The sequence below is a fragment of the Vipera berus genome, assembly GCF_964194415.1.
Source record: "Vipera berus genome assembly, chromosome: 14".
Taxonomy (NCBI): Eukaryota; Metazoa; Chordata; class Lepidosauria; order Squamata; family Viperidae; genus Vipera; species Vipera berus.
In genome coordinates, this window is record NC_138217.1 from 4,464,034 (window position 1) to 4,488,649 (window position 24,616).

At 42.6% G+C, this 24,616-nt stretch overlaps 1 protein-coding gene across 1 annotated transcript in view; it reads right to left on the bottom strand.

The window, feature by feature from the left end:
• SCARB1 (scavenger receptor class B member 1) overlaps nucleotides 1-24,616 on the bottom strand; it is a 52,408-nt gene that overhangs the window by 10,174 nt on the left and 17,618 nt on the right. Inside the window, exons 3-10 of the mRNA XM_081339163.1 lie at nucleotides 20,308-20,449; nucleotides 17,906-18,109; nucleotides 13,863-13,958; nucleotides 11,584-11,699; nucleotides 10,767-10,933; nucleotides 8,665-8,783; nucleotides 5,004-5,077; nucleotides 4,723-4,774 (exon numbers count right to left, since the gene is read on the bottom strand). Of these exons, the coding sequence (XP_081195289.1) occupies nucleotides 4,723-4,774; nucleotides 5,004-5,077; nucleotides 8,665-8,783; nucleotides 10,767-10,933; nucleotides 11,584-11,699; nucleotides 13,863-13,958; nucleotides 17,906-18,109; nucleotides 20,308-20,449 (970 nt within the window). The remainder of the gene's footprint in view (nucleotides 1-4,722; nucleotides 4,775-5,003; nucleotides 5,078-8,664; nucleotides 8,784-10,766; nucleotides 10,934-11,583; nucleotides 11,700-13,862; nucleotides 13,959-17,905; nucleotides 18,110-20,307; nucleotides 20,450-24,616) is intronic.

The window sequence follows — 24,616 nt, forward strand, 5'->3', positions numbered from 1 at the left end:
AATGTTCAAACTATCGCACCATTGCACTCATTTCACATGCTAGTAATGTTATGCTTAAAATCCTACAAGCTAGACTCCAGCAGTATGTGGATTGAGAACTACCAGAAGTACAGGCAGGATTTCGAAGAGGCAGAGGAACTAGAGATCAAATTGCCAACATACGCTGGATCATGGAGAAAGCAAGGGAGTTCCAGAAAAACATCTACTTCTGCTTCATTGACTATGCTAAAGCCTTTGATTGTGTGGATCATAACAAACTGTGGCAAGTTCTTAAAGAGATGGGAGTACCAGAACATCTTATTTGTCTCTTGAGAAACCTATATGCGGGCCAAGAAGCAACAGTGAGAACTGGACACAGAACCACTGATTGCTTCAAAATTGGGAAAGGAGTCCGGCAAGGCTGTATACTGACGCCCTGCCTGTTTAACTTATATGCAGAGCACATCATGAGAAAGGAAGGGCTAGATGAATCAAAAGTTGGAATTAAGATTGCTGGGAGAAATATCAACAACCTAAGATATGCAGCCCCTTCATGGATTACTGCCTTGTCGTGGCGAAGGGGCTTGCGTAATTCAATGAAGCTATGAGCTATGCCGTGCAGGGCCACCCAAGACGGACAGGTCATAGCAGAGAGTTCTGACAAAACGTGATCCACTGGAGAAGGAAATGGCAAACCACTCCAGTATCTTTGCCATGAAAACCCTATGGACAGTACCAAAAGGCAAAACGATATGACGCTGGAAGATGAGCCCCTCAGGTCGGAAGGCGTCCAATATGCTACTGGGGAAGAGCAGAGGGCTAGTACTAGTAGCGCCAGAAAGAATGAAGCGACTGGGCCAAAGCCGAAAGGACACTCAGCTGTGGATATGTCTGGTGGTGAAAGGAAAGTCCGATGCTGTAAAGATTTTTTCTCCATAGGAACCTGGAATGTAAGATCCATGAATCAAGGAAAACTGGACGTGGTCAAACAAGAGATGACAAGACTGAACATTGACATCTTAGGTATCAGCGAACTAAAATGGACAGGAATGGGTGAATTTAATTCAGATGACCATCAGGTATACTACTGTGGGCAAGAATCCTTCAGAAGAAATGGAGTAGCCTTCATAGTCAATAAAAGAGTAGGAAAAGCAATACTGGGATACAATCCTCAAAATGACAGAATGATCTCAGTTCGAATCCAAGGCAAACCATTCAATATCACAGTAGTCCAGGTCTATGCCCCAACCACCAGTGCTGAAGAGGATGAAATTGACCAGTTCTATGAAGCACTACAGCACCTTATAGAACTAACACCAAAAAATGATGTTCTTATCATCATGGGGGATTGGAATGCTAAAGTAGGAAGCCAAAAGATAACTGGAATAACAGGCAAGTTTGGCCTTGGAGTGCAAAATGAAGCAGGGCACAGGCTGATAGAATTCTGTCAAGAGAATACGATGGTCATAGCAAACACTCTTTTCCAACAACCCAAGAGACGGCTTTACACATGGACATCACCAGACGGTCAACACAGAAATCAGATTGACTATATGCTCTGCAGCCAAAGATGGAGAAGCTCTATACAGTCAGTAAAAACAAGACCAGGAGCTGACTGTGGCTCAGACCATGAGCTTCTCCTTGCAAAGTTTAGGCTTAAACTGAAGAAAGTAGGGAAAAGCACTAGGCCACTCAGGTATGAATTAAATCATATCCCTGTTGAATATACAGTAGAGGTGACAAATAGATTTAAGGAATTAGATCTGATAGACAGAGTGCCTGAAGAACTATGGACAGAGGTTCGCGACATTGTACAACAGGTAGCAACCAAAACCATCCCAAAGAAAAAGAAATGCAAGAAAGCAAAATGGCTGTCTGAGGAAGCTTTGCAAATAGCTGAGGAAAGGAGGGAAGCGAAAGGCAAGGGAGAAAAAGAAAGATACACCCAATTGAATGCAGAATTCCAGAGAATAGCTAGAAGAGATAAGAATGCCTTCTTAAATGAACAGTGCAAAGAAATAGAAGAAAATAATAGAATAGGGAGGACCAGAGATCTTTTCAAGAAAATTGGAGAAATGAAGGGAACGTTTAATGCAAAAATGGGCATGATAAAGGACCAAAATGGCAGGGACCTAACAGAGGCAGAAGAGATTAAGAAGAGGTGGCAAAATTACACAGAAGAACTATACAAGAATGAGCTTAACGTCCCTGATAATCACAATGAGGTGGTCACTGACCTCGAGCCAGACATCCTAGAATGTGAAGTGAAGTGGGCCTTAGGAAAGCTGAGCAACAACAAAGCTAGTGGAAGTGACAGTATTCCAGCTGAGCTATTCAAAATCTTAAAAGACAATGCAGTAAAAGTGCTACACTCAATTTGCCAGCAAATTTGGAAAACTCAACAATGGCCACAGGATTGGAAAAGATCAGTTTACATTCCAATTCCAAAGAAAGGCAGTGCCAAAGAATGTTCAAACTATCGCACCATTGCACTCATTTCTCATGCTAGTAAAGTCATGCTTAAAATCCTACAAGCTAGACTTCAGCAGTATGTGGATCGAGAACTACCAGAAGTGCAGGCAGGATTTCGAAGAGGCAGAGGAACTAGAGATCAAATTGCCAACATACGCTGGATCATGGAGAAAGCTAGGGAGTTCCAGAAAAACATCTACTTCTGCTTCATTGACTATGCTAAAGCCTTTGATTGTGTGGATCATAACAAACTGTGGCAAGTTCTTAAAGAGATGGGAGTACCAGACCATCTTATTTGTCTCTTGAGAAACCTATATGCGGATCAAGAAGCAACAGTGAGAACTGGACACGGAACCACTGATTGGTTCAAAATTGGGAAAGGAGTCCGGCAAGGCTGTATACTGTCGCCCTGCCTATTTAACTTATATGCAGAGCACATCATGAGAAAGGCAGGGCTAGATGAATCAAAAGTTGGAATTAAGATTGCCGGAAGAAATATCAACAACCTAAGATACGCAGATGATACCACTCTAATGGCAGAAAGTGAAGAAGAACTAAAGAGCCTCTTGTTGCGGGTGAAGAAGGAGAGTGCAAAACTTGGGTTGAAACTTAACATTAAGAAAACCAAGATCATGGCATCTGGCCCTCTCAATTCCTGGCAAATAGATGGGGAAGAAATGGAGGTAGTGACAGATTTTATTTTCCTGGGCTCCAAGATCACTGCAGATGGGGACTGTAGCCAAGAAATTAAAAGACGCTTGCTCCTGGGGAGGAAAGCCATGGCAAATCTAGACAGCACACTAAAAAGCAGAGACATCACCCTGTCAACAAAAGTGCGTATAGTCAAGGCTATGGTCTTCCCAGTTGCAATGTATGGCAGTGAAAGTTGGACCATAAGAAAGGCTGAGCGCCAAAGAATTGAGGCCTTTGAACTGTGGTGCTGGAGAAGACTCCTGCGAGTCCCTTGGACTGCAAGGCGATCAAACCGGTCAGTCCTAGAGGAGATCAACCCTGACTGCTCTTTAGAAGGCCAGATCCTGAAGCTAAAGCTCAAGTACTTTGGCCACCTAATGAGAAGGAAGGACTCACTGGAGAAGAGCCTAATGCTGGGAAAGATCGAGGGCAATAGAAGAAGGGGACGACAGAGAATGAGGTGGCTGGATGGAGTCACTGAAGCAGTAGGCGTGAGCTTAAATGGACTCCAGAAGATGGTAGAGGACAGGAAGGCCTGGAGGAATGTTGTCCATAGGGTCGCGATGGGTCGGACACGACTTCGCAGCTAACAACAACAACAAAGATATGCAGATGATACCACTCTAATGGCAGAAAGTGAAGAAGAACTAAAGAGCCTCTTGTTGCGAGTGAAGAAGGAGAGTGCAAAGGTGAGTTGAAACTAAACATTAAGAAAACCAAGATCATAGCATCCGGCCCTCTCAATTCCTGGCAAATAGATGGGGAAGAAATGGAGGTAGTGACAGATTTTATTTTCCTGGGTTCCAAGATCACCGCAGACAGGGACTGCAGCCAAGAAATTAAAAGACACTTGCTCCTGGGGAGGAAAGCCATGGCAAATCTAGACAGCATACTAAAAAGCAGAGACATCACCCTGCCAACAAAAGTGTGTATAGTCAAGACTATGGTCTTCCCAGTTGCAATGTATGGCAGTGAAAGTTAGACCATAAGAAAGGCTGAGCGGCAAAGAATTGAGGCCTTTGAACTCTGGTGCTGGAGAAGACTCCTGCGAGTCCCTTGGACTGCAAGGTGATCAAACCGGTCAGTCCTAGAGGAGATCAACCCTGACTGCTCTTTAGAAGGCCAGATCCTGAAGCTAAAACTCAAATACTTTGGCCACCTAATGAGAAGGAAGGACTCACTGGAGAAGAGCCTCATGCTGGGAAAGATTGAAGGCAAGAGAAGAAGGGGACGACAGAGAATGAGGTGGGTGGATGGAGTCACTGAAGCAGGAGGCGTGAGCTTAAATGGACTCCAGAAGATGGTAGAGGACAGGAAGGCCTGGAGGAACATTGTCCATGGGATCGCGATGGGTTGGACACGACTTCGCAGCTAACAACATATACACCCTTCTCAGAAGGTGTTTTGGGTATTGCTCTGTGTGTGTGTGTGTGTGTGTGTGTGTGTGTGTGTGTGTGTTTGTGACTCTCTCTCTCTGTCTGTGTGTGTTTCTGTGTATGTCTCTGTGTGTGTGTGTGTGTGTGTGTGTGTGTGAATGCACCTGTGTATGTGTAAGCAGGCAGACAGACACACACTTACCTCAGAAAACCAAATCATGGGCAAAACCACGGGCTTAATCTGTCCGGTTTGCCTGGAAAAATCAAGAGAGAACCCTCATTTTAAAATCGCCAGGCCCACCTCCCCGTGCCTCCTTTTCTGGGTCTGAGCCTGGGGCCCCCACCATGGCCTTGGCAGCCCAGTTTCCTGGTGAAGAGGGATGCAGAGGACACTCAGAAGAGCCAAAAAAACTGGCTGTTCTAACCTCAATCTCTCCCCACCCTCCCCCCACCCACCCCCCGCGCACTTGGCCCACAACCCACCAGATGCCAGGGACGTGTTTGATGAACAGATTCATTTGCATTTTGACCGAACAGTTCATGGGAATCCCTGTCAGCTGCAGGGAAAAAAAAAGAAAAGAAACGGATTTAGTTGTTTTTTGTGCTTTTTTTACAAAGACCTCTTTGATTTTTTTTCCTTCGCTAGGCATCCAAAGCCTCTCTAAGCAATGCGTTGTGTATTTGACAAAATCTTACAAAAATAATAATAATAGCAAAATGAATGCAATCAGGCCACAGGAACAAAGGAAAAAAATAATAAAATAAAAATCACCCCATAATTTGCATGCACGGATTTGTACCCACATACACAAAGTGGGCGCATGGACGGCAGAACAAAATGGCTATTCATTTTACCCTTCAAGCTGCACACGCTCTTGCGCTCTGACCTGTCGGTGTACAGCTTGTCCTCGACTTACAATAGCTTGATTAGTGACGGTTCAAAGTCACAACGGTACTGGGGGGAAAAAGGCACTTAGGACCGCTTTTCAGACTTAATGACCATTGCAGCATCCCCTGGGCCATGTGATTCAAAATCAGACGCTTGGTAACGGACTCATGTTTATGACGGTCGCAGTGTCCCGGGACAACATAATCCCCTTTTTGTGACCTTCTGACCAGCAGAGTCAATGGGGAAGCCAGATTCCCTTAACATGTTCCTAACTTAACAACTGCAGTGATTCACTTAACAGTTGTGGCAAGAAAGGTCGTAAAATGGGGCAAAACTCACTTAGCAGCTGTCTCGCTTAACGATGGAAATTTGGTCGTAACCTGTACTAGGTGCAACCGTTCCCCTCCTGCTACAGAAGGGGATAAAGGTAAAGGTAAAGGCTCCCCCACAGATGCGTGCTAGTTGTTTCCGACTCTAGGGGCCGGTGCTCATCTCTGTTTCAAAGCCGAAGAGCCAGCGCTTGTCCGAGGACATCTCCGTGGTCATGTGGCCGGCATGACTAGACGCCAAAGGCTCACGGAACGCTGTTACCTTCCCACCGGAGTGGTCCCTGTTTTTCTACTTGCATTTTTACGTGCTTTCGAACTACTAGGTTGGCAGAAGCTGGGATGAGTAACAGGCGCTCGCTCTGCTACGCGGCACTCGGGATTCGACCTGCCAAACTGCCGACCTTCTGATCGACAAGCTCAGCGTCCTAACCCACTGAGCCACTGCATCCCTAGAGAAGGGGATACGAGGGTCCATTTTTTTAAGAAGTGCTAAATTCAGTCAGATGTATCCCCGGTCCTCTTCTCCTTGCTTGAAAACTGACTGGAGACGTTCGCTCTGAACAGGATGCAGTTGCTTCTCCCATGAAAACACCCAAAACCACGTTCCAAGGGCTTGTCTCCTAAAGGGCCTGAACTGGCAACACCAATGTGAGAACGCCTGCAAGGGTTACATGGGAGAACGGGACATTTTCTGAGGTTAAGACTGGCTCAACATCTCTCCAGTTCCCATGGAGCTGGGCAAGAAGAAGGCGGGGGGGGTGCTCAAGGGCCCCAGAACATCAGGTGCTTGAAAGCCTGGCAGCTTTATCGCTGGAAAGGTTGAGCAATGCCGCCTCCAGGATGGATGAGCCAACTGGGATATGCCTTTCTCTCCGTCTCTTTCCCAACGGCCTTGCTGACCCAAAGGGGGGAGGAGGAGGAGGGCAAAAGAGGAGGAAGGTCAGCAGTTGGGAGTGATTTACTGTTTTGTGGTGGAGGATGGGAGGAGGAGGAGGAGGGGTGGAGAAGAGGAAGGAGAAGAAGAGGAAGAAGGAGAAAGATGGAAGGAGGAGGGAGGAGGAGGAGGAAGAAAGATAGGAGGAGGAGGAGGAGGAGAGGAAGAAGAAGGAGGGGGAGAAGCATGGAAGGAGGAGGAGAAGAGGAAGGAAGAGAGGATGGAAGGAGGAGAAAGGGAAGAAGGAAAAGGTGAAGAAGAGGAAGGAGAAAGAGAAGGAAGGAAAAGGGCAGGGGAAGGAGAAGAAGAAAAAGAACGAGAAAGAACAGGAGAAGGAGAAAGAGGAGGCAGAGGTGAAGAAGAGCAAGGAAGAAGAGAAAGAGGAAAAAGAAAAAGGGAAGGAGAAAGAGAAGAGGGAGAAAGATGGAAGGAGGAGGAGGAGAGGCCAGTCAGCCTGAGGGCAGAGACGGTGTACCAGATTCCAAGGAAGCGGTTCTCAAAGACCAGGAAAAATCCTTGCTTACATGATTCTTATATTCTGCATTTCAGAAATAATTCTCTTATCAGAATGTCTGCAAAGGAATTCCCATTTGCATGGGCTGCACTCATATTCATAATAATTGCAGTGTGAGGAGGGGTTGCAGCTTGTTGGTGTCCAAATGTACACCACAAAGCCTGTAGGGAAAAAAAAATATTGGAGAAATACAGGTAGTCCTCGAACGTACGGCCACAACGGAACCCAAAATTTATGTTGCTAAGTGAGGAACGTGCTCCTTGAGCTTTTGCCCCATTTGACGACTTTTCTCACCACATTTGCTAAGTGAACCACTGCCGTTCTTAAATTAGCTACACGGTTGTTAAGTGAGCCTGGTTGCCCCATTGACTCAGCTGGTCAGAAGTTGGCAAAAGGGGATCACGTGATCCCGGGATGCTGCGACCGTCATAAATGCGAGTGACTTAGACTTAGCAAGCAACCGAATGTAAATCACCTGCTGCAATGGTCACAAGTGTGAAAAAATGGTCATCAGTCCCTTTTTTCACTCCTCAAAAGGGTTTTTCACACAGCCAGATCCCTAAACACAGATTTTAATTATGAGCATCTGTAAGTAAGGATTTCATCTTTTCTACCAGCCCTTCCCGGCCGATTTATTCATAGGTGCAACCTGATTGGTACACTTCTTACAGCCACAAAAATTCCTTCCTTTAGTCATTGTTTCACTCAGTCTTGCAAGCCCTAAGCAAGCCCTAAAAAAGATAATAATCACAAATCAAAAATGATTGCAAAGACTGCAAAGACTGATTTATTTCCAACCAACACTTCCTTGTGTTTCTCAAATGGCACCTTAAAGTCAATTTAAAACTTTAGCTGACCTTTAGCAAGCTTTAAATTATCTATTCAGTTTAGAAAACAAACAAGAGTTCAGGGGGAGCAAATGAATGTTTTGCTGTTTAAATTTGCATGCAGGAGATATTAGTAGTCGCTCAAGCTATTTCATTTTAGAATAAAAAATGCAAAGGGAAGTTGCTAGGTTCCTTTTAATACATTGTTTCGCTGTTAGGATCTAATTTATTTATTTAATCAAATTTATACCGGCTGCCGCCTTGCTCACCAAGCCAACTCTGGGCAGTGTGCAATGATGAATTAAAAACAGCAAATATAAGGCAGCAGTTGCAAATGTCAAAACAATGGTGACAATCATCATAATAAAAACCAAAGAGATGCTTTGAGGCTTTCAAGAAAGGGATGTTTTCCAAAATGGCAAAGCCAGTATTAAAATAACTTCCACCCACAAAGTGGAAATTCTTTTCCTATTCATCAAACCCAAAATGTAAACAGGGTTAATTAGTTTAAATAAATGTGATGGAAACCACTTCTGAAATTGTATTCAATCTGTCCTGTTTGAGCAAAAGGGCTGATAAAATATGGGAACGTGCAAATCATCACCCTGATAACAGCCGTAACCACCAATTAGAGTTAAAAGGCAAACTCACTGGATGTATATCAACAAACAGGTCATGATCCTTTTCGTTCGGATGTAAACCATCTACCGTGTCCAGTAAAGCTGGATCAGCGTTGAGGAAGTGAGGTTGCGAAATAAACATCGGTGCATCTTTAGAAGGGGGAAAAAAATAAAATTAAAATCAAATAATAAAATTATTTGTTGAGGATCCTTTTCCTGACCAGCGGGTTATGGGAGAAGCCATGTTTTGAAGTTCCATCAATCATGAGGACCAGGTACTTGAGTCAAATCCTCAGCGGTGTAGCGAGTCAATGCTAGGGGTGGCCCCGTTTTTTTATTGGCTGAAGCTTTATAGCAGCACGGCATAGCCGAAAGATTTCCGGGGCAAGGCTGCAGCTTAGGCAAATTGCAATTTTTTTAAAAAAAATTGCATAGGTTATGCAAATTGCAAATTTAAAAAATGGGCAGGTGTACATCGGTGATCTAAAAGATCTCTCCTGAAGGAGATGAATAAACAGAAACGAGGATGGAAAAATACAAGTGATTTAAATGTGCAAAAACATGTTTATTGACTTGAAGCTTGACCGTCAGCCAAGAATTTGGATTGAATTCCTCTTTGCTTTATGGCTGACCCAGCCATGAAAACAGGAAGATGACAGAAGCCACTGAGGTGAAAAAAAAATGCTGACCATTACCTACAAGCTCCATGAGGTTCCTTCTCTTGGTTTCTAATTCCTGCACACCTTCCCATTATCATTGCAAATGTTAAGCTAATTCTGTGCCGCAAGGTGGAACTTTGAGTCATGTGATCTGGGACACTAAAAGGTCATCCACCCAGAGGGTGAAAATTCACTCCTGGATGCAGAAAGGCCCATGTGTGATGATCAAATTAACTGAAAATCAGATATACACCCCTGATTATCCAGTTCTGTATGCACAGGAGCAGAATTAAGCAACTACTATACAGGTAGTCTTCAACAATTTTGAAAGAAATTGTGGGCATTCCAGCACTGGAGATTTTTAAGAAGAGACTAGACATTCACCTGTCTGAGATGGTGTAGGTCCTCTTGCTAGAGCAGGGGGCTGGACTACAAGACCTCTAAGATTCTATTCTATTCTATTCTATTCTATTCTATTCTATTCTATTCTATTCTATTCTATTCCATTCCATTCCATTCCATTCCATTCCATTCCATTCCATTCCATTCCATTCCATTCCATTCCATTATTCTATTCTGTCCTGTCGTGTCCTATCCTATTCTATCTTCTGTTCTGTTCTATTCTACTTCAGAATTCCATTCCGTTCCATTCAATTCCATATTTTCCCTATTCTATTCCATTCCATTCCATTCCGTATATTCTATTCTATTCTATTCTATTCTATTCTATTCTATTCTATTCTATTCTATTCTATTCTATTATTTTATATTCTGTTCTATTCTATTCTTTCAGAATTCCATTCCATTCCATATTTTCCCTATTCCATTCCATTCCATTCCATTCCATATTTTCTATTCTATTCTATTCTATTCTATTCTATTCTATTCTATTCTATTCTATTCTATTCTATTCTATTCTATTCTATTCTATTCTATTAATTCTCCCACTATCTATTTTAAATATAACGTACGAATACAGGGGGAACTGAAATTTCTTGGGCCAAGCAAGACTGTTGTTGAGTCGGGCCCAATTTTATAACCCCCACCTTTTTTTTGCCAAGGTTGTTAAGCAACTCACTGCAGCCATTAAGTGAATCACACAGTTGTTAAGTGAAACCGGCTCCCCACTGACTTGCTTATCGGCAGCCATCTGGCAAGATCACAGATGGCAATCATATGACCTGGGGACAGTTGCTAAGTGAGCCAATTTTGACCACGTGACCACAAGGATGCTGCAACAACTGGTCATAAGTGCAAGGGCCGATCATAAGTCTGTTTTTTTTTCATATGTACTGTATCCCATGGAACGACTTCCCTTCAGACGTATTACTTCGATTAAACATTTCTAATCTAATATCATCCCTTCAGTAGCTATTGGTCCACTTGTGTGGATGCCTCTTCCAAACTGGCCCTTTTCAGGAAAATGCGAAACTTCAGAAAGGCTTCACACAACCAAAATATCCAACAGACATACTTGATTGACAGGCGCTAATGTTCTGGATTCCGGATTGCCGGCATGGGCAGAAGCCCTCGTTGGGTGGATAGATGGTCCCGTTGGCAAACAGGGTCTTTGGAGCTGTGTAATGATAAACTGGTATCCCTCTGAATTTTCTAGACTTGGTATAATTTAATTTTATCGACCTGAAAGAGACAAATTAAGAGAGAGGTCAATTGGGACAGGAGTTCCTTGAAAGACCAGAATCCTCATGGACCATGAATGAAGAAGGTGGAGCATGAATGAAAAAGGTAGACATGAATGAAGAAGGTGCAGCATGAATGAAGAAGGCAAAGCATGAATGAAGAAAGTGGACCATGAATGACAAAGGTGGACCATGAATGAAGAAAGTGGACCATGAATGAAAAAGGTGGACCGTGAATGAAGAAGGTGGACTGTGAATGAAGAAGGTGCAGCATGAATGAAGATAGTGGACCATGAATGAAGAAGGTGGACTATGAATGAAGAAGCTGGACCATGAATGAAGAAGCTGGACCATGAATGAAGATGCAGCAAGAATGAAAAAACATGTCTGAAAGTTTACAACAGAGATGGACAACTTGGATGGCTAGATGCCGCTTTAAAATTGAGGGGAATAAGGGATTGAGGAGTCCACCTTGAATGGCCAGCAACCTTTCATGGCCATCTAATTCCAAGAAAATGTATTTGAATGATGGTGGGACATGAGAGTTGGATGTTTGGCCATTTGTTCATTAGACTGGAGATATATTTGAAAGTTTGAGCCAAATTCTAGTGTAGGAAAGGTCCTGTAGACAAGGATTTGCAAGTTAGTCACCTGCAGGCATCAGGAGTATAGAGTTCCACAGGTGAAGATGGTGTCATGAAAGGTGGCCACTGTTCTCCTGCGGTTCCATTGATCATGTTACATTGTTCAGAATGCCAGAATGATACCTGTAAAAGAAAGAGAAGGAAGTTTAATATCCAGAAGCCAGGTTGATTTGAGAACCCATACCTTCCTCTAAAGCAGGGGCCTCTAAACATGGCAACTTTAAGACTTGTGGACTTCAACTCCCAGAATTCCATGCTGCCTGGGGAATTCTGCAAGCTGAAGTCCACAAGTCTTAAAGTTGCCACGTTTGAAGACCCCTGCTCTGCAGCAAAGGACAATAGTGCAAAAAAAATGTTCATCCAGCTTCTCACCCTGCCATTAAGCTATTTCCTTCCATGTTATTTTTCCCCTGCAGCAGACTGGCAAGCTAATGTCACCAGTCCAAAAGAAAAAGAAAAAAACAACGAATTAAATCAAGAAATCCTACGAGAAAAATGTGGGCCATTTGAAAGGAGATCTCCAGCAGAAAGTTCTCCATAGCAGCCAGACTTTGAATAAAATGGGTTGCACCAAAAATACAAAAACACCCAATCTGGCCAGGGAAAAAATTTATGACACTAAAGCTCTTGAGGAACTCTTTGACGTGTCTCCAGAATCAAGATTACATGAACAGAGAATGGGCTTCCTCCATATATAAGACAAGGAGTCTTCAAACTGGGCAACTTTAAGACTTGTGGACTTCAACTCCCAGAATTCCTCAGGTAGTCAGGGCTGGTTGAGGAATTCTGGGAGTTGAAGTCCACAAGTCTTAAAAGGTGCCCACTTTGAAGACCCCTGATATATAAGACAATTTACGGCCTGCTGCTGAAGTGGACGTGAAAAATATTTTATTTATTTATCATATTTAAACGGCCGCCCATCACACTCATGGTCTTGGGCCTTTGGAGTTAGTAGGACTATAATCTACGTGTTCTTCAGACCCCCCCCCCAAAAAAAAAGCTTAAAAATGAGGACGACGGAGGTTGTAGTCCAATAACACCTAGGTTCCAGGAGTGAACGTTCTGTTGTCTATCTGATGGTGAAGACGTTGTTTCAATCATTCAGAGAATGCATTTGCTTTGGCAAAGTAAAGGCTGTGATTCACCTCTTTGTAAGATCCAAATATTAATTAATCCTGACACGGTTAGATGAAAACGCCCTGATATCTGATCTGTCTGTTAGCAAAACAACCCTCAAAAATGGAAATCAAGGCTCGTCATCTCTTCCAAGCAAAGCTTAGGTAGGAAAAAAAGAAGCATTAAAAAAATCTGAGCCTTGGTTTTCTTACACAGGTAGTCCTCGATTTACGATCCCACCCTGAGGCCAAAATTTCCGTTGCTAAGTGAGACATTTGAGTGAGTTTTGCCCCGTTTTACGTCCTTTCTTGAACTGCAGCTGTTAAATGAATCACTGCAGTTGTTAAGTTAGTAACAGGGTTGTTCAGTAACCGGCTTCCCCGCTGACTTTGCCTGTCAGTAGGTCAGCGGTGGCTCAGTGGGTTAGGACGCTGAGCTTGTCAATCAGAAGGTCGGCAGTTTGGCGGGTCGAATCCCGAGTGCCGCATAACAGAGTGAGCGCCTGTTACTCGTCCCAGCTTCTGCCAACCTAGCAGTTCGAAAGCACATAAAAACGTGAGTAGAAAAATAGGGACCACTCCGGTGGGAAGGTAACAGCGTTCCGTGCGCCTTTGGCGTCTAGTCATGCCGGCCACATGACCACGGAGACGTCCTCGGACAAGCGCTGGCTCTTCGGCTTTGAAACGGAGATGAGCACCGGCCCCTAGAGTCGGAAACGACTAGCACACATGTGCGGGGGAACCTTGACCTTTACCTTTAGGTCGCCAAAGGGGATCACGTGACCCCAGGACACTGCAACAGTCACAAGTACATGCCAGTTGCCAAGCATCTGGATTTTGGTCACGTGATCATGGAGATGCTGCAATGGTCATAATGTGAAAAAGGGGGTTGCTGCCATAAATACGAGTCGCTTGCCAAGCGGCCGAATTTCGATCACGTGACCACAGGGATGCTGCCACCGCCGTAAGGGTGAAAAACGGTCGTAAGTCCCTTTTTTTTTTAGTGCCGTTGTAACTTTGGACAGCCACTAAATGAACTGTTGAAAGTCGAGGACTCCCTGCGAATAGGGCTCTGGAATTCAGTCATGATTGCTTTTCAGCTTTTCTGCCTTTGAGAACAAAAACAAAAGCAAAGCAGCGACTGAAAACATTTTTCTTTTTTTTTTTTTACCTTTTTCAGTCCGTTCCAACTGTCCACCATGTGGGCTTTGGTAATATCGTCCATGCCTGTAAACACCGTGAAGAGACCCGAGTGCGAATTGTTTAACTGCAATGGAGAAGAAGAACCGGTTGGGTAAATCGCACATTTTGAGCAATAAATTGCATTCCCTGTTGATTCATTTTTAAGAAAAAGGAATACAAGGAAAGCAAAGGCTTCCTTTTGAACATAGCAGGTCAAAGAGCCAGGGCAGAGGGTTTAAATACCTATACAGGTAAGTCCTCAACTTTTTTTTTTTTAATTCCATTTATATCCCGCCCTTCTCCGAAGACTCAGGGCGGCTTACAAGCTTAGCAGTAGCCTTCATTCTATGTATATGCCTGCTTATTAGGGCTTTTGGGCCCCCCCAAGCAGCATTATTACAAAGTCAGCTTATTGCCCCCAACAATCTGGGTCCTCATTTTACGTACCTCGGAAGGATGGAAGGCTGAGTCAACCTTGAGCCTGGTGGGACTCGAACCTGCACTAATTGCAGGCAGCTGGTATTACTTAAGGAGGCATTAGCCCACTGCTCCACCAAGATAGATAGATAGATAGATAGATATGGATAGATAATAGCCATATGATGAGAGATGATAGATAGATAGATAGATAGATAGATAGATAGATGATAGATAGATAGATAGATAGATAGATAGATAGATAGACAGACAGATAGATAGATAGATATAGATAGATAGATGATAGATAGATAAATAGATAGATGATGATGATAGATAGATAGATATAGATGACAGATGAATGATATACATAGATGATAGATAGCAATAGCACTTAGATTTATACACCGCTTCACAGTGCTTTACAGCCCTCTCTTAAGCAGTTTACAGAGTCAGCCTGTTGCCCCCAACAATCTGGGTCCTCATTTTACCGACCTCGGAAGGATGGAAGGCTGAGTCAACCTTGAGCCTGGTGGGACTCGAACCTCCACTAATTGCAGGCAGCTGGTCTTACTTAAGGAGGCATTAGCCCACTGCTCCACTGAGGCTCTTACAACGGTTTGTTTAGTGACCGTTCGAAGTTACAACGCCACTGAAAAAACTGACTTAGGACCATTAGGACCGGATGGCTCCTGACCTTCGCTCCTTCCGCCGTGACCTAAAAACTTACTTATTTGAACAAGCCGGCCTGGTCTGATGGGTTTGGGGCATTTTAATATTAATTTTATTGATTTTTACTGTAATTGGGCGACAATATTTCATTCTTTAACTTTTGTACATTGTATTTTTATTGTATTTATTGCCCTGTACACCGCCCTGAGTCCTTCGGGAGAAGGGTGGTATAGAAATTAAATTATTATTATTATTATTATTATTATTATTATTATTATTATTATTATTATTATTATTATTATTATTATTATTATTATTATTATTATTATTATTAATTATTATTATTATTATTATTATTATTATTATTATTATTATTATTATTATTATTATTTTGCACACTTACCACTGTGGCAGCATCCCCACATGATCAAAATTCAGCCTCTTGGCAACTGACTCAGATTTATGACGGTTGCAGTGTCCCCGGGATCACCTGATCCCCTCTTGTGATCTTCTGGCAAAGCAAAATAATGAGGAAGCCGGATTCACTTAACAACCGTTTCCCTAACTTATCAACTGCAGCAGTTCACTTAACAACGGTGACAAGAAAAGTCCAGTCTCTTCTTAAAAAGCTCCAGTGATGGAGCATCCACAACTTCTGGAGATAAATTGTTTCACTGATTAATTGTTCTGTAAGGATACTTCTCCTTAGTTCCAGGTTGCTTCTCTCCTTGATTGGTTTCCATCCGTTGCTTCTTCTCCTGCCTTCAGGGGCTTTGGAGAAGAGCTTGACTCCCTCTTCTTTGGGGCAGCCCCTGAGATATTGGAACACTGCTGTCATGTCACCCCTAGTCCTTCTCTTCGTTAAACTAGACATAGCCAATTCCAACAACCGTTCCTTGTATGTTTTAGCCGCCAATCTCCTGATCGTCTCTGTTGCTCTTCTCTGTACTCTTTCTAGAGCAGGGGTGTCAAACTCAATTTCATTGAGGGCCGCATCAGCATTGCGGTTGTCCTCAGGGGGCCGGGTGGGTATGGTCTGGGTGGGCGTGGCCTACTGGGTGGGTGTGGCTAGAGTGCATATGGCCTACTGGGTGGGCGTGGCCAGCTCTACATCGTTGGCATCAAGGGTGCCTATGGGGGTCCGGGCAGGAGTGGGACAGATCTAAGGGTCTCTGGCAGGAGGAGGGTCTCTGGGCCAGGGCCAAGGCAGTGTGGGCCGTTCCCTCACTGTTTTCAGGATGGCTTCGCGGGCCGGATCCGGCCCCCGGGCCTTGTGTTTGACAGGTCTGTTCTAGAGTCTCAACATCTTTTTTACATTGTGGTGACCAAAACTGGATGCCGTATTCCAAGGGTGGTCTTACCAAGGCCTTGTAAAGTGGCACTAACACTTCACGTGAAACCAAACATTTCTGTTGTGAGAAGTGAAGACAGTTGCAAAGCGAGCTTTGCCCCATTTTATGACATTTCTTGCCACAGTTCTTAAGTGAATCGCTGCAGTTGTGAAGTTAGTAGGACGGCTGCTAAGTAAATCTGGCTTCCCCCATGGACTTTGCTCGTCTGAAGGTCGCAAAAAGTGGTCACGTGATCCCAAGATAACTGCAACCGTCGTAAATATGAGGGTTTTTTTGCCAAGCACCTGAATTTTGATCATACGACCATCAGGAAAACGGCCCTAGGTCACTTTTTTCAATCAGTTACTAAATGAATTGTTGTAAGCCGTGGACTCCCTACATACATCCTTCAATCTGGTTAAAAAAAACTGTTAGGAGGCAGTTTGTGATCTTTCCCTCAACTAAATACGACAGCTGTGGTGAAACCTGTGGGAAGTCTCTGTTCTTGGGGATATCTGCCCATTTCAACCCCGAAATATTCAGGTCTGGATGTCCCAAAGGTGCTTTTTCAGGAGACAACTGGACTTTCTTGTTTTTAATAAAATATAACTGCTTCCATCCTGCGACGGTATCTATAATACCATCAAACATCCACATTTGCCTATCCCAGGTTCTTGGAAAGGACTCGATAGGTAGACAAAAATGCCAAATCCAGTCCGAACATCTGGCTGACTGTGCGAAGATTAACAACAACAACAATAATAATAAAGTTGGAAGGCATCTTGAAGGTTGTCTAGTCCGACCCCCTGCTCAGGCAGGAAACCCTATACCATTTCAGACAAACGGTTCTCCAATCTCTTCTTAACAGCTTCCAGTGTTGGAGCGTTCACAACTTCTGGAGGCAGGTTGTTCCACTGGTTAATTGTTCTCACTGTCAGGAAATTTCTCCTTAGTTCTAGGTTGCTTCTCTCCTTGATTAGTTTCCATCCGTTGCTTCTTGTCCTGCCTTCGGGCGCTTTGGAGAATAGATTGACTCCCTCTTCTTTGGGGCAGCCCCTGAGATATTGGAGCACTGCTATCCTGTCCCCCCTCGTCCTTCTCTTCATTAAACTAGACATACCCAGTTCCATCAACCGTTCCTTATACGTTTTAGTCTCCAGTCCCCTGATCGTCTTTGTTGTTCTTCTGTGCACTCTTTCTGGAGTCTCGACATCTTTTTTACATCGTGGGGACCAAAGCTGCATGCCGCATTCCAAGTGTGGCCTTACCAAGGCCTTGTAAGGTGGTATTATTCTTTGAAGAACTTTCGCTTCTAATCCAAGAGGCTTCTTCAGTTCCGACTGGATGGTGGGGAATGGAAGTCGGAGATGATGATGATGATGATGATGATGATAATAATAATAATAATAATAATAATAATAATAATAATAATAATAATAATAATAATAATAGAGAAGCTTCTTGGATGAGAAGCGAAATGTCTTCAAAGGAAAACCAGAAAGTCCAGCTGCCTCCTAAAAAAGCCCCTTTGGGACAAACCAGGACCTGGGCTGACTGAGAATCTCCACAGACAAGTCTGGACGCAGGCCCTAAGCCCAAAGATCTGACTTACGTTGGCTAATAAGCCGAATTTGTCACTGAACGGACCTACAGTGACACCGAGGCCTCTCAAGAACTGAAGGAAAGGCTCCTTGTAGCCCCAAATGATGTCCTCCACCGTTCGGTTCAAGAATGCGTTTTGATTGAAGAAGGCCAGGGCACTGCTAAAGGTTAACCTCAGGGGAAACGGCATGTTTTCCAAGATGACCGCCGCTCCCTTGAAGGAAAAAATAAATAAGCAAAGAGAATAAAAGAAGAATCAAAACCAACAGAAAGAGTAGTCTTAGAAACTGGTCAGGTAATTAATTAATTCCCTTAATTAATCAGTGGAATGGCTTACCTCCAGAAGCTGTGGCTGCTTTAGGTTTTCAAGAAGAGATCCGACAGCCACTTGTCTGAAATGGTATAGGGTTTCTTGCTTGACTAGAAGACCTGCAAGGTCCCTTCCAATCCTATTATTCTAGGTTCTATATGCTTGTTTTTTCATCACCATAAACACACCACAAAGCGTGCCGAGAGCCTTCTCTACGAGTCTCCAGAAAGATCTGTGAATGTCTCTAAGACTTACTGAAATGGTATAAGGGTTTCCTGCTTCAGCAGAGGGCTGGACTAGAAGACCTCCAAGGTCCCTTCCAACTCTGTTATTCTGTAATTCTGTCATATTCTATAAATGTGGAGATGCCTTTCCTAATTACTATCCAGTTAGTGTTCCACTCAGGAGGTGATACCCATCTGGTTCTTTTTGGGCCCACACCTTGAGAGGTATGTTTGAGTCACTAAACCACATTTAAACAAAACCATGGCTTAACAGTGTGTGTCAGTTCCTAAGATTCTCACTCATCAACATCTAGTTTTTTGAGAGCTGGGGATTGTCAGGAATGACATAGAAATCCCTTGTACAAGTAATATTTCTCTTTCGAAGAAATAATTAGAATAGAATAGAATGGAATGGAATGGAATGGAATGGAATGGAATGGAATGGAATGGAATGGAATGGAATGGAATGGAATGGAATGGAATAGAATAGAATAGAATAGAATAGAATGGAATGGAATGGAATGGAATGGAATGGAATGGAATGGAATGGAATAGAATAGAATAGAATAGAATAGAATAGAATAGAATAGAATAGAATAGAATAGAATAGAATAGAATAGAATAGAAAGAATAGAAAATATGGAATGGAATGGAATGGAATGGAATGGAATAGAATAGAATAGAATAGAATAGAATAGAATAGAATAGAATAGAATAGAATAGAATAGAATAGAAAATATGGAATAGAATAGAATAGAATAGAATAGAATAGAATAGAATAGAATAGAATAGAATAGAATAGAATAGAATAGAATAGAATAGAATAGAATAGAAAATATGGAATGGAATGGAATGGAATGGAATGGAATGGAATGGAATGGAATGGAATAGAATAGAATAGAATAGAATAGAATAGAATAGAATAGAATAGAATAGAATAGAATAGAATAGAATAGAATAGAATAGAATAGAATAGAATAGAATAGAATAGAATAGAATAGAATAGAATAGAATAGAAAATATGGAATGGAATGGAATGGAATGGAATGGAATGGAATGGAATAGAATAGAATAGAATAGAATAGAATAGAATAGAATAGAATAGAATAGAATAGAATAGAATAGAATAGAATGAATAGAAAATATGGAATGGAATGGAATGGAATGGAATGGAATGGAATGGAATGGAATAGAATAGAATAGAATAGAATAGAATAGAATAGAATAGAATAGAATAGAATAGAATAGAATAGAATAGAATAGAAAATATGGAATAGAATAGAATAGAATAGAATAGAATAGAATAGAATAGAATAGAATAGAATAGAATAGAATAGAATAGAATAGAATAGAATAGAATAGAATAGAATAGAAAATATGGAATAGAATAGAATAGAATAGAATAGAATAGAATAGAATAGAATAGAATAGAATAGAATAGAATAGAATAGAATAGAATAGAATAGAATAGAATAGAATAGAATAGAATAGAATAGAAAATATGGAATAGAATAGAATAGAATAGAATAGAATAGAATAGAATAGAATAGAATAGAATAGAATAGAATAGAATAGAATAGAAAATATGGAATAAAATAGAATAGAATAGAATAGAATAGAATAGAATAGAATAGAATAGAATAGAATAGAATAGAATAGAATAGAATAGAATAGAATAGAATAGAACAGAATAGAATAGAATAGAATAGAAAATATGCAATGGAATGGAATGGAATGGAATGGAATAGAATAGATCCGGAAGGGACCTTGGAGATCTTCTAGTCCAGCCCCCCACTCAAGCAGGAGAACCTATACCATCTCAGACAAGTGACTGTCCAGTCTCTTCTTAAAAGCCTCCAGTGATGGAAGGACACTTACCAAAACCAAGACATTCGGCATCACGATGTAATCAGATTCTGATCCATTGGAACGGTCCGGTTGGAAGACGAAGTTTCGATACCCCAGAAAGGAGACCGTGTGGTTATTATGAAAAGTGACGTTCCTTTTATGCCTGAATTCCCTGCAAGAGACACAGAACACGACAAAACGAATCAGGAGGTGGAATAGCCATTTTTTTTCCATGATTTAACACCACCACCCACGCCCATTTAAGCAGAAAAGGCATCCTTGTAAATGGCAGGTAAACCAATCCTTTCATTTTTGCTTCCATTTAAATGAGACCTACGGTTGCCCGTGCTTGCATGGACCCCCTCCGATTAAATGAAATTAAACCAAGGGCGCTTCTTGATTTCAAACCATTTTATTTTACAAGGGATCCACGGCTGCTTTCGTCGCAAGCCTCCGAGGCCGAGTGGTTTGCAGTTGTTATTCCGTGCAAATTTAACAAACGCAACTTCATACGTTTGGATGGATGGAGTGGGGCTAAATTGAAAAGAAGATCCTGACAGTTGATCCAGTCTTGGAACCCTCCCTTGGTCCAAACCAAGAAAGAGCCAAGTCTTGCATCCAAATTTAGCAACTGCAAACAGTCTGCTCTTTAGAAAAAAAGTTGAGGTTTTCACTCGTGAGATGCCAAGCCCTTCCTTTGTTTCTGAAAACCGATGCAACGATGCATGACTGATTTGCTTTCCCCCCCCCCCCACGCCCCACCTACGCAGCACGATGAAAATTCTTTGCTTCGTGATTCCTCCGGCCAGGTTTTTTTTTTCTCCTTACATTTCATAGCAGCCTTAAAAGACGTTTAATCGGACTTGCGTGGACTTGTTTTTATAAGCGTTCCCATGAGTGGTGGGATTCTTTTTTTTTTAATAAATTTTTTATTAAATATTTACAGACACATACACACTAAGTATATACATTTCAAATTAAGAAAAAAAAGGAAAAGGACAAACAAACATTTAACAAACATGCAAATAAAAAAACTGGGGATTAAAAACCCCTGTGCAGTTATACATAATTACATCCCGGTAAATCTTAAATCTTATTTAACGTTGTCTATTTCGACTATTAAATATTATCATAAAGATTACTATGAAGTGTCATATTAACTATTCTAGGTTTGTTCTATTTTTTAACCAATCATACCATCGTTCCCAGTTGGTGTAATACATAGATTCTTGTTTCTGTTTTAACATATAAGTTAGTTTATCCATTTCAGCACAATTCAGAATCTTATTAATTAACATTTGGTCCGTTGGAATATTTATATCCTTCCACTGTTGAGCAAAGATTATTCTCGCTGCTGTTGTAACATGTACAAAGAGATACCAATCTTGTCTATTAATTAATTTTGGCTTTATACCAAGTAGGTAAGAGTCTGTAGTGTTGGGATTCAAAAAGGTGCAGGACCGGTTCTCTGTGTGGATGCCGCTTCCGGAGGTCCGTTCTGGGCCTGGGCAACAAAAAAATTAGCTACCGGTTCTGCCAAAGTGGTGCGAACCGACTGACTCCCACCACTGGTTCCAAGAGAAGAGAATCTCGGTAGCTCAGGATTGAGCCTTGATGCTGCCTGAGCTTGGTGATTTTCTTGGTGTCAGAGCTAGGCAACATCGTTAGTGCCAGTAGGGAGTGGGGTTTGTAGGGAGGAGGAGGAGGAGGAGGAGGAGGAGGAGGAGGAGGAGGAGGAGGAGGAGGAGGAGGAGGAGGAGGACGACTCTCGGTTCCTTGGTGCTCTCTAAAGTTGGGTAGTTTTCTTGAAGATGTCTCCATGGCCAACTAGGTCACATCATCAGTGTAAAGAAATGTGAAATTTCTTTCCTGTTTATAAACAGAAGATTTATCCGATCAGTGTTAATGGCAGTGTGATTTTTGCCTTTGGTCAGTCCTGGATTAAAAAATAAGTTTTCTACCTGCCCTTTTCTCTGGGGTCAATCCCTGCTTATCTGGCTGCTGGTTTTAGTCTTTCTGTCTATCTTTCGTCTTTCTGTTTGCTTAGTTTTTTTTTATTGTTTCTTGCTCCTTCCACTGATGATGTGACCTATTTGGCTGATGAAACATCTGCATGCAAATAACAAACTCGGAGAGCACCAAAGACTCATTTTATACTCTGTGAACAAATGCAACCAAACCAAGACAATGAAAGCAAACAAGAAAAATGGATGGCAATCCCTGTCCCAGTTCAGCCTTAGACATTGTTAGAATAGAATAAGAGAGTTGGAAGGGACCTCGGAGGTCATCTAGTCCAACCCCCTGCTAAGGCAGGAAACCCTGCCTAGACCATTTCAGACAAGTGGTTTATTTTATTTTATTTTTTATTTTAATTCCATTTATATCCCGCCCTTCTCCGAAGACTCAGGGCGGCTTACAAGCTTAGCAGTAGCCTTCATTCTATGTATATGCCTGCTTATTAGGGCTTTCACACACACCCCAAGCGGCATTATTACAAAGTCAGCTTAATTGCCCCCAACAATCTCTGTCCAGTCTCGTCTTAAAAACTTCCAGTGCTGGAGCATTCACAACTTCTGGAGGCAGGTTGTTCCACTGGTTAAGTGTTCTTTCCCCTGATGGAAGAAATTGCTTCAAAAAATGACTTGGCCATTGAACACAAGACTTTAATCCCTTGGCCTGGCAATAAATTCGGCTCATTATGATAATTTTCCAAGTTTGTGCTTTGTACGGAGTACAAAAACTGTGACTCAGATTTCTTACACCCCGGAGTTTAGTAATCTCTCCCAAGTGGGGAGGCTAACAGTCCCGCACTTTGCTCCACTAAGGAGCTGCTGAGGCAAGGCAGGCAGAAGTTCCACCGGATGCATCCATCGGGCCTTCCAAATGGGCCAAAATGCAATTGTACCCAGCTGTGTTGTGTAAGAGTGATGGAGCTGGCCTCTGCTGTGTGATGGGAAGACAATCCTCTGTGCAGGAGCAACTGCTACACTTTTACAAGCATTTGCCCCCAAAGTGGGATTGGATGGTTTATAAATCCATAACCACTCTTCTCCTTCTTCTCCTTCTCCTCTTCCTTCTTTTTCTCCTTCTCTTTCTTCTCCTCCTCCCCCTCTTTCCTCTCCTTCTTATTCTCCTTCTCCTCCTCCTTCCTCTCCTTCTTCTTCCTCTCCTCCTCTTCCTCCTCCTCTTCCTTCTCCTCCTCCCCCTCCTCCCTCTCCTTATTATCCTCCTTCCTCTTCCTCTCCTTTTTCTTCCTCTCCTTCTCCTCCTCCTCCTCCTTCTTCCTCCTCTCTTCCTTCTCCTCTTCCTCCTTCAGTCATTCCTATTTGATGCTGTTGTAATGTGTCTTTGATGTTGTCTTGTCTTCTTCTGGGTTGGCCTTGTGTTCTTTGACCTTTTCCTCTTTTGGGATGTGCCTTTTATTATTATTATTATTATTATTATTATTATTATTATTATTATTATTATTATTAATAATAATAATAATAATAATAATAATAATCAACCTTTATTGTCAAAGTACAACTATGTGTACATTGAGATTAGCTGAGCATCCCCCCGTGCTCTCTCCCCCCAACACACAGTGACAACAAACCCTCCATCCCACCACACTATGTGAACCAACTACACCACACACACCGGCCTCCCAAGTCAATTCTGCATAAATTCAGAGATTATATCCCATTCAAAAGCCTAACAGCCCACGGATAAAAGCTGTTCTTCAGCCTGTTGGTGCGGCTGGCTATACTCCTATATCTCCTACCGGATGGTAGGAGAGTAAAGAGATACCGTCCAGGGTGTGAGTCATCCCGGAGAATTTTCCTCACTCTTCCAAGGCAGCGGGCCCTGGCGAGGTCATCCAGCGGTGTCAGGGGACAGCCCACCATGTCTTGGGCTGTGCTCACCACCCTCTGTAATACTTTCTTGTCCGTGGCTGTCAGACCAGCATACCAAACCACAATACCCTACGAGAGGACGCTCTCTATAGTAGACCGGTAAAAGAGGCATAGGATCCCACGGCATTCTCTCCAGGTGAGCAAGCTCTTCTTCACTTGCTGCCTTCGGCCTTTGTGTCTAGCTTAAGGTTGTTTCTATCCCAATTCTTTTTCCGATGATCTCATTTTTTGGATTGCATCCACTCCACCTCTGCCTTTCCCCCCCCCCCCCACCCCAGAGCTGGCAGTGAGGTGGGTAACTTTGACAGGCTGACTTTCAAGTGCCCCCAACTCTAGATCTAACTGACATTTGATCTAACTGGCTGCATTCAGCCTGCAGACATTTGCATCCTGGCTTTAAACAACAGATGAAAAAAAAAATGGGCGTGATCTTGACACATATT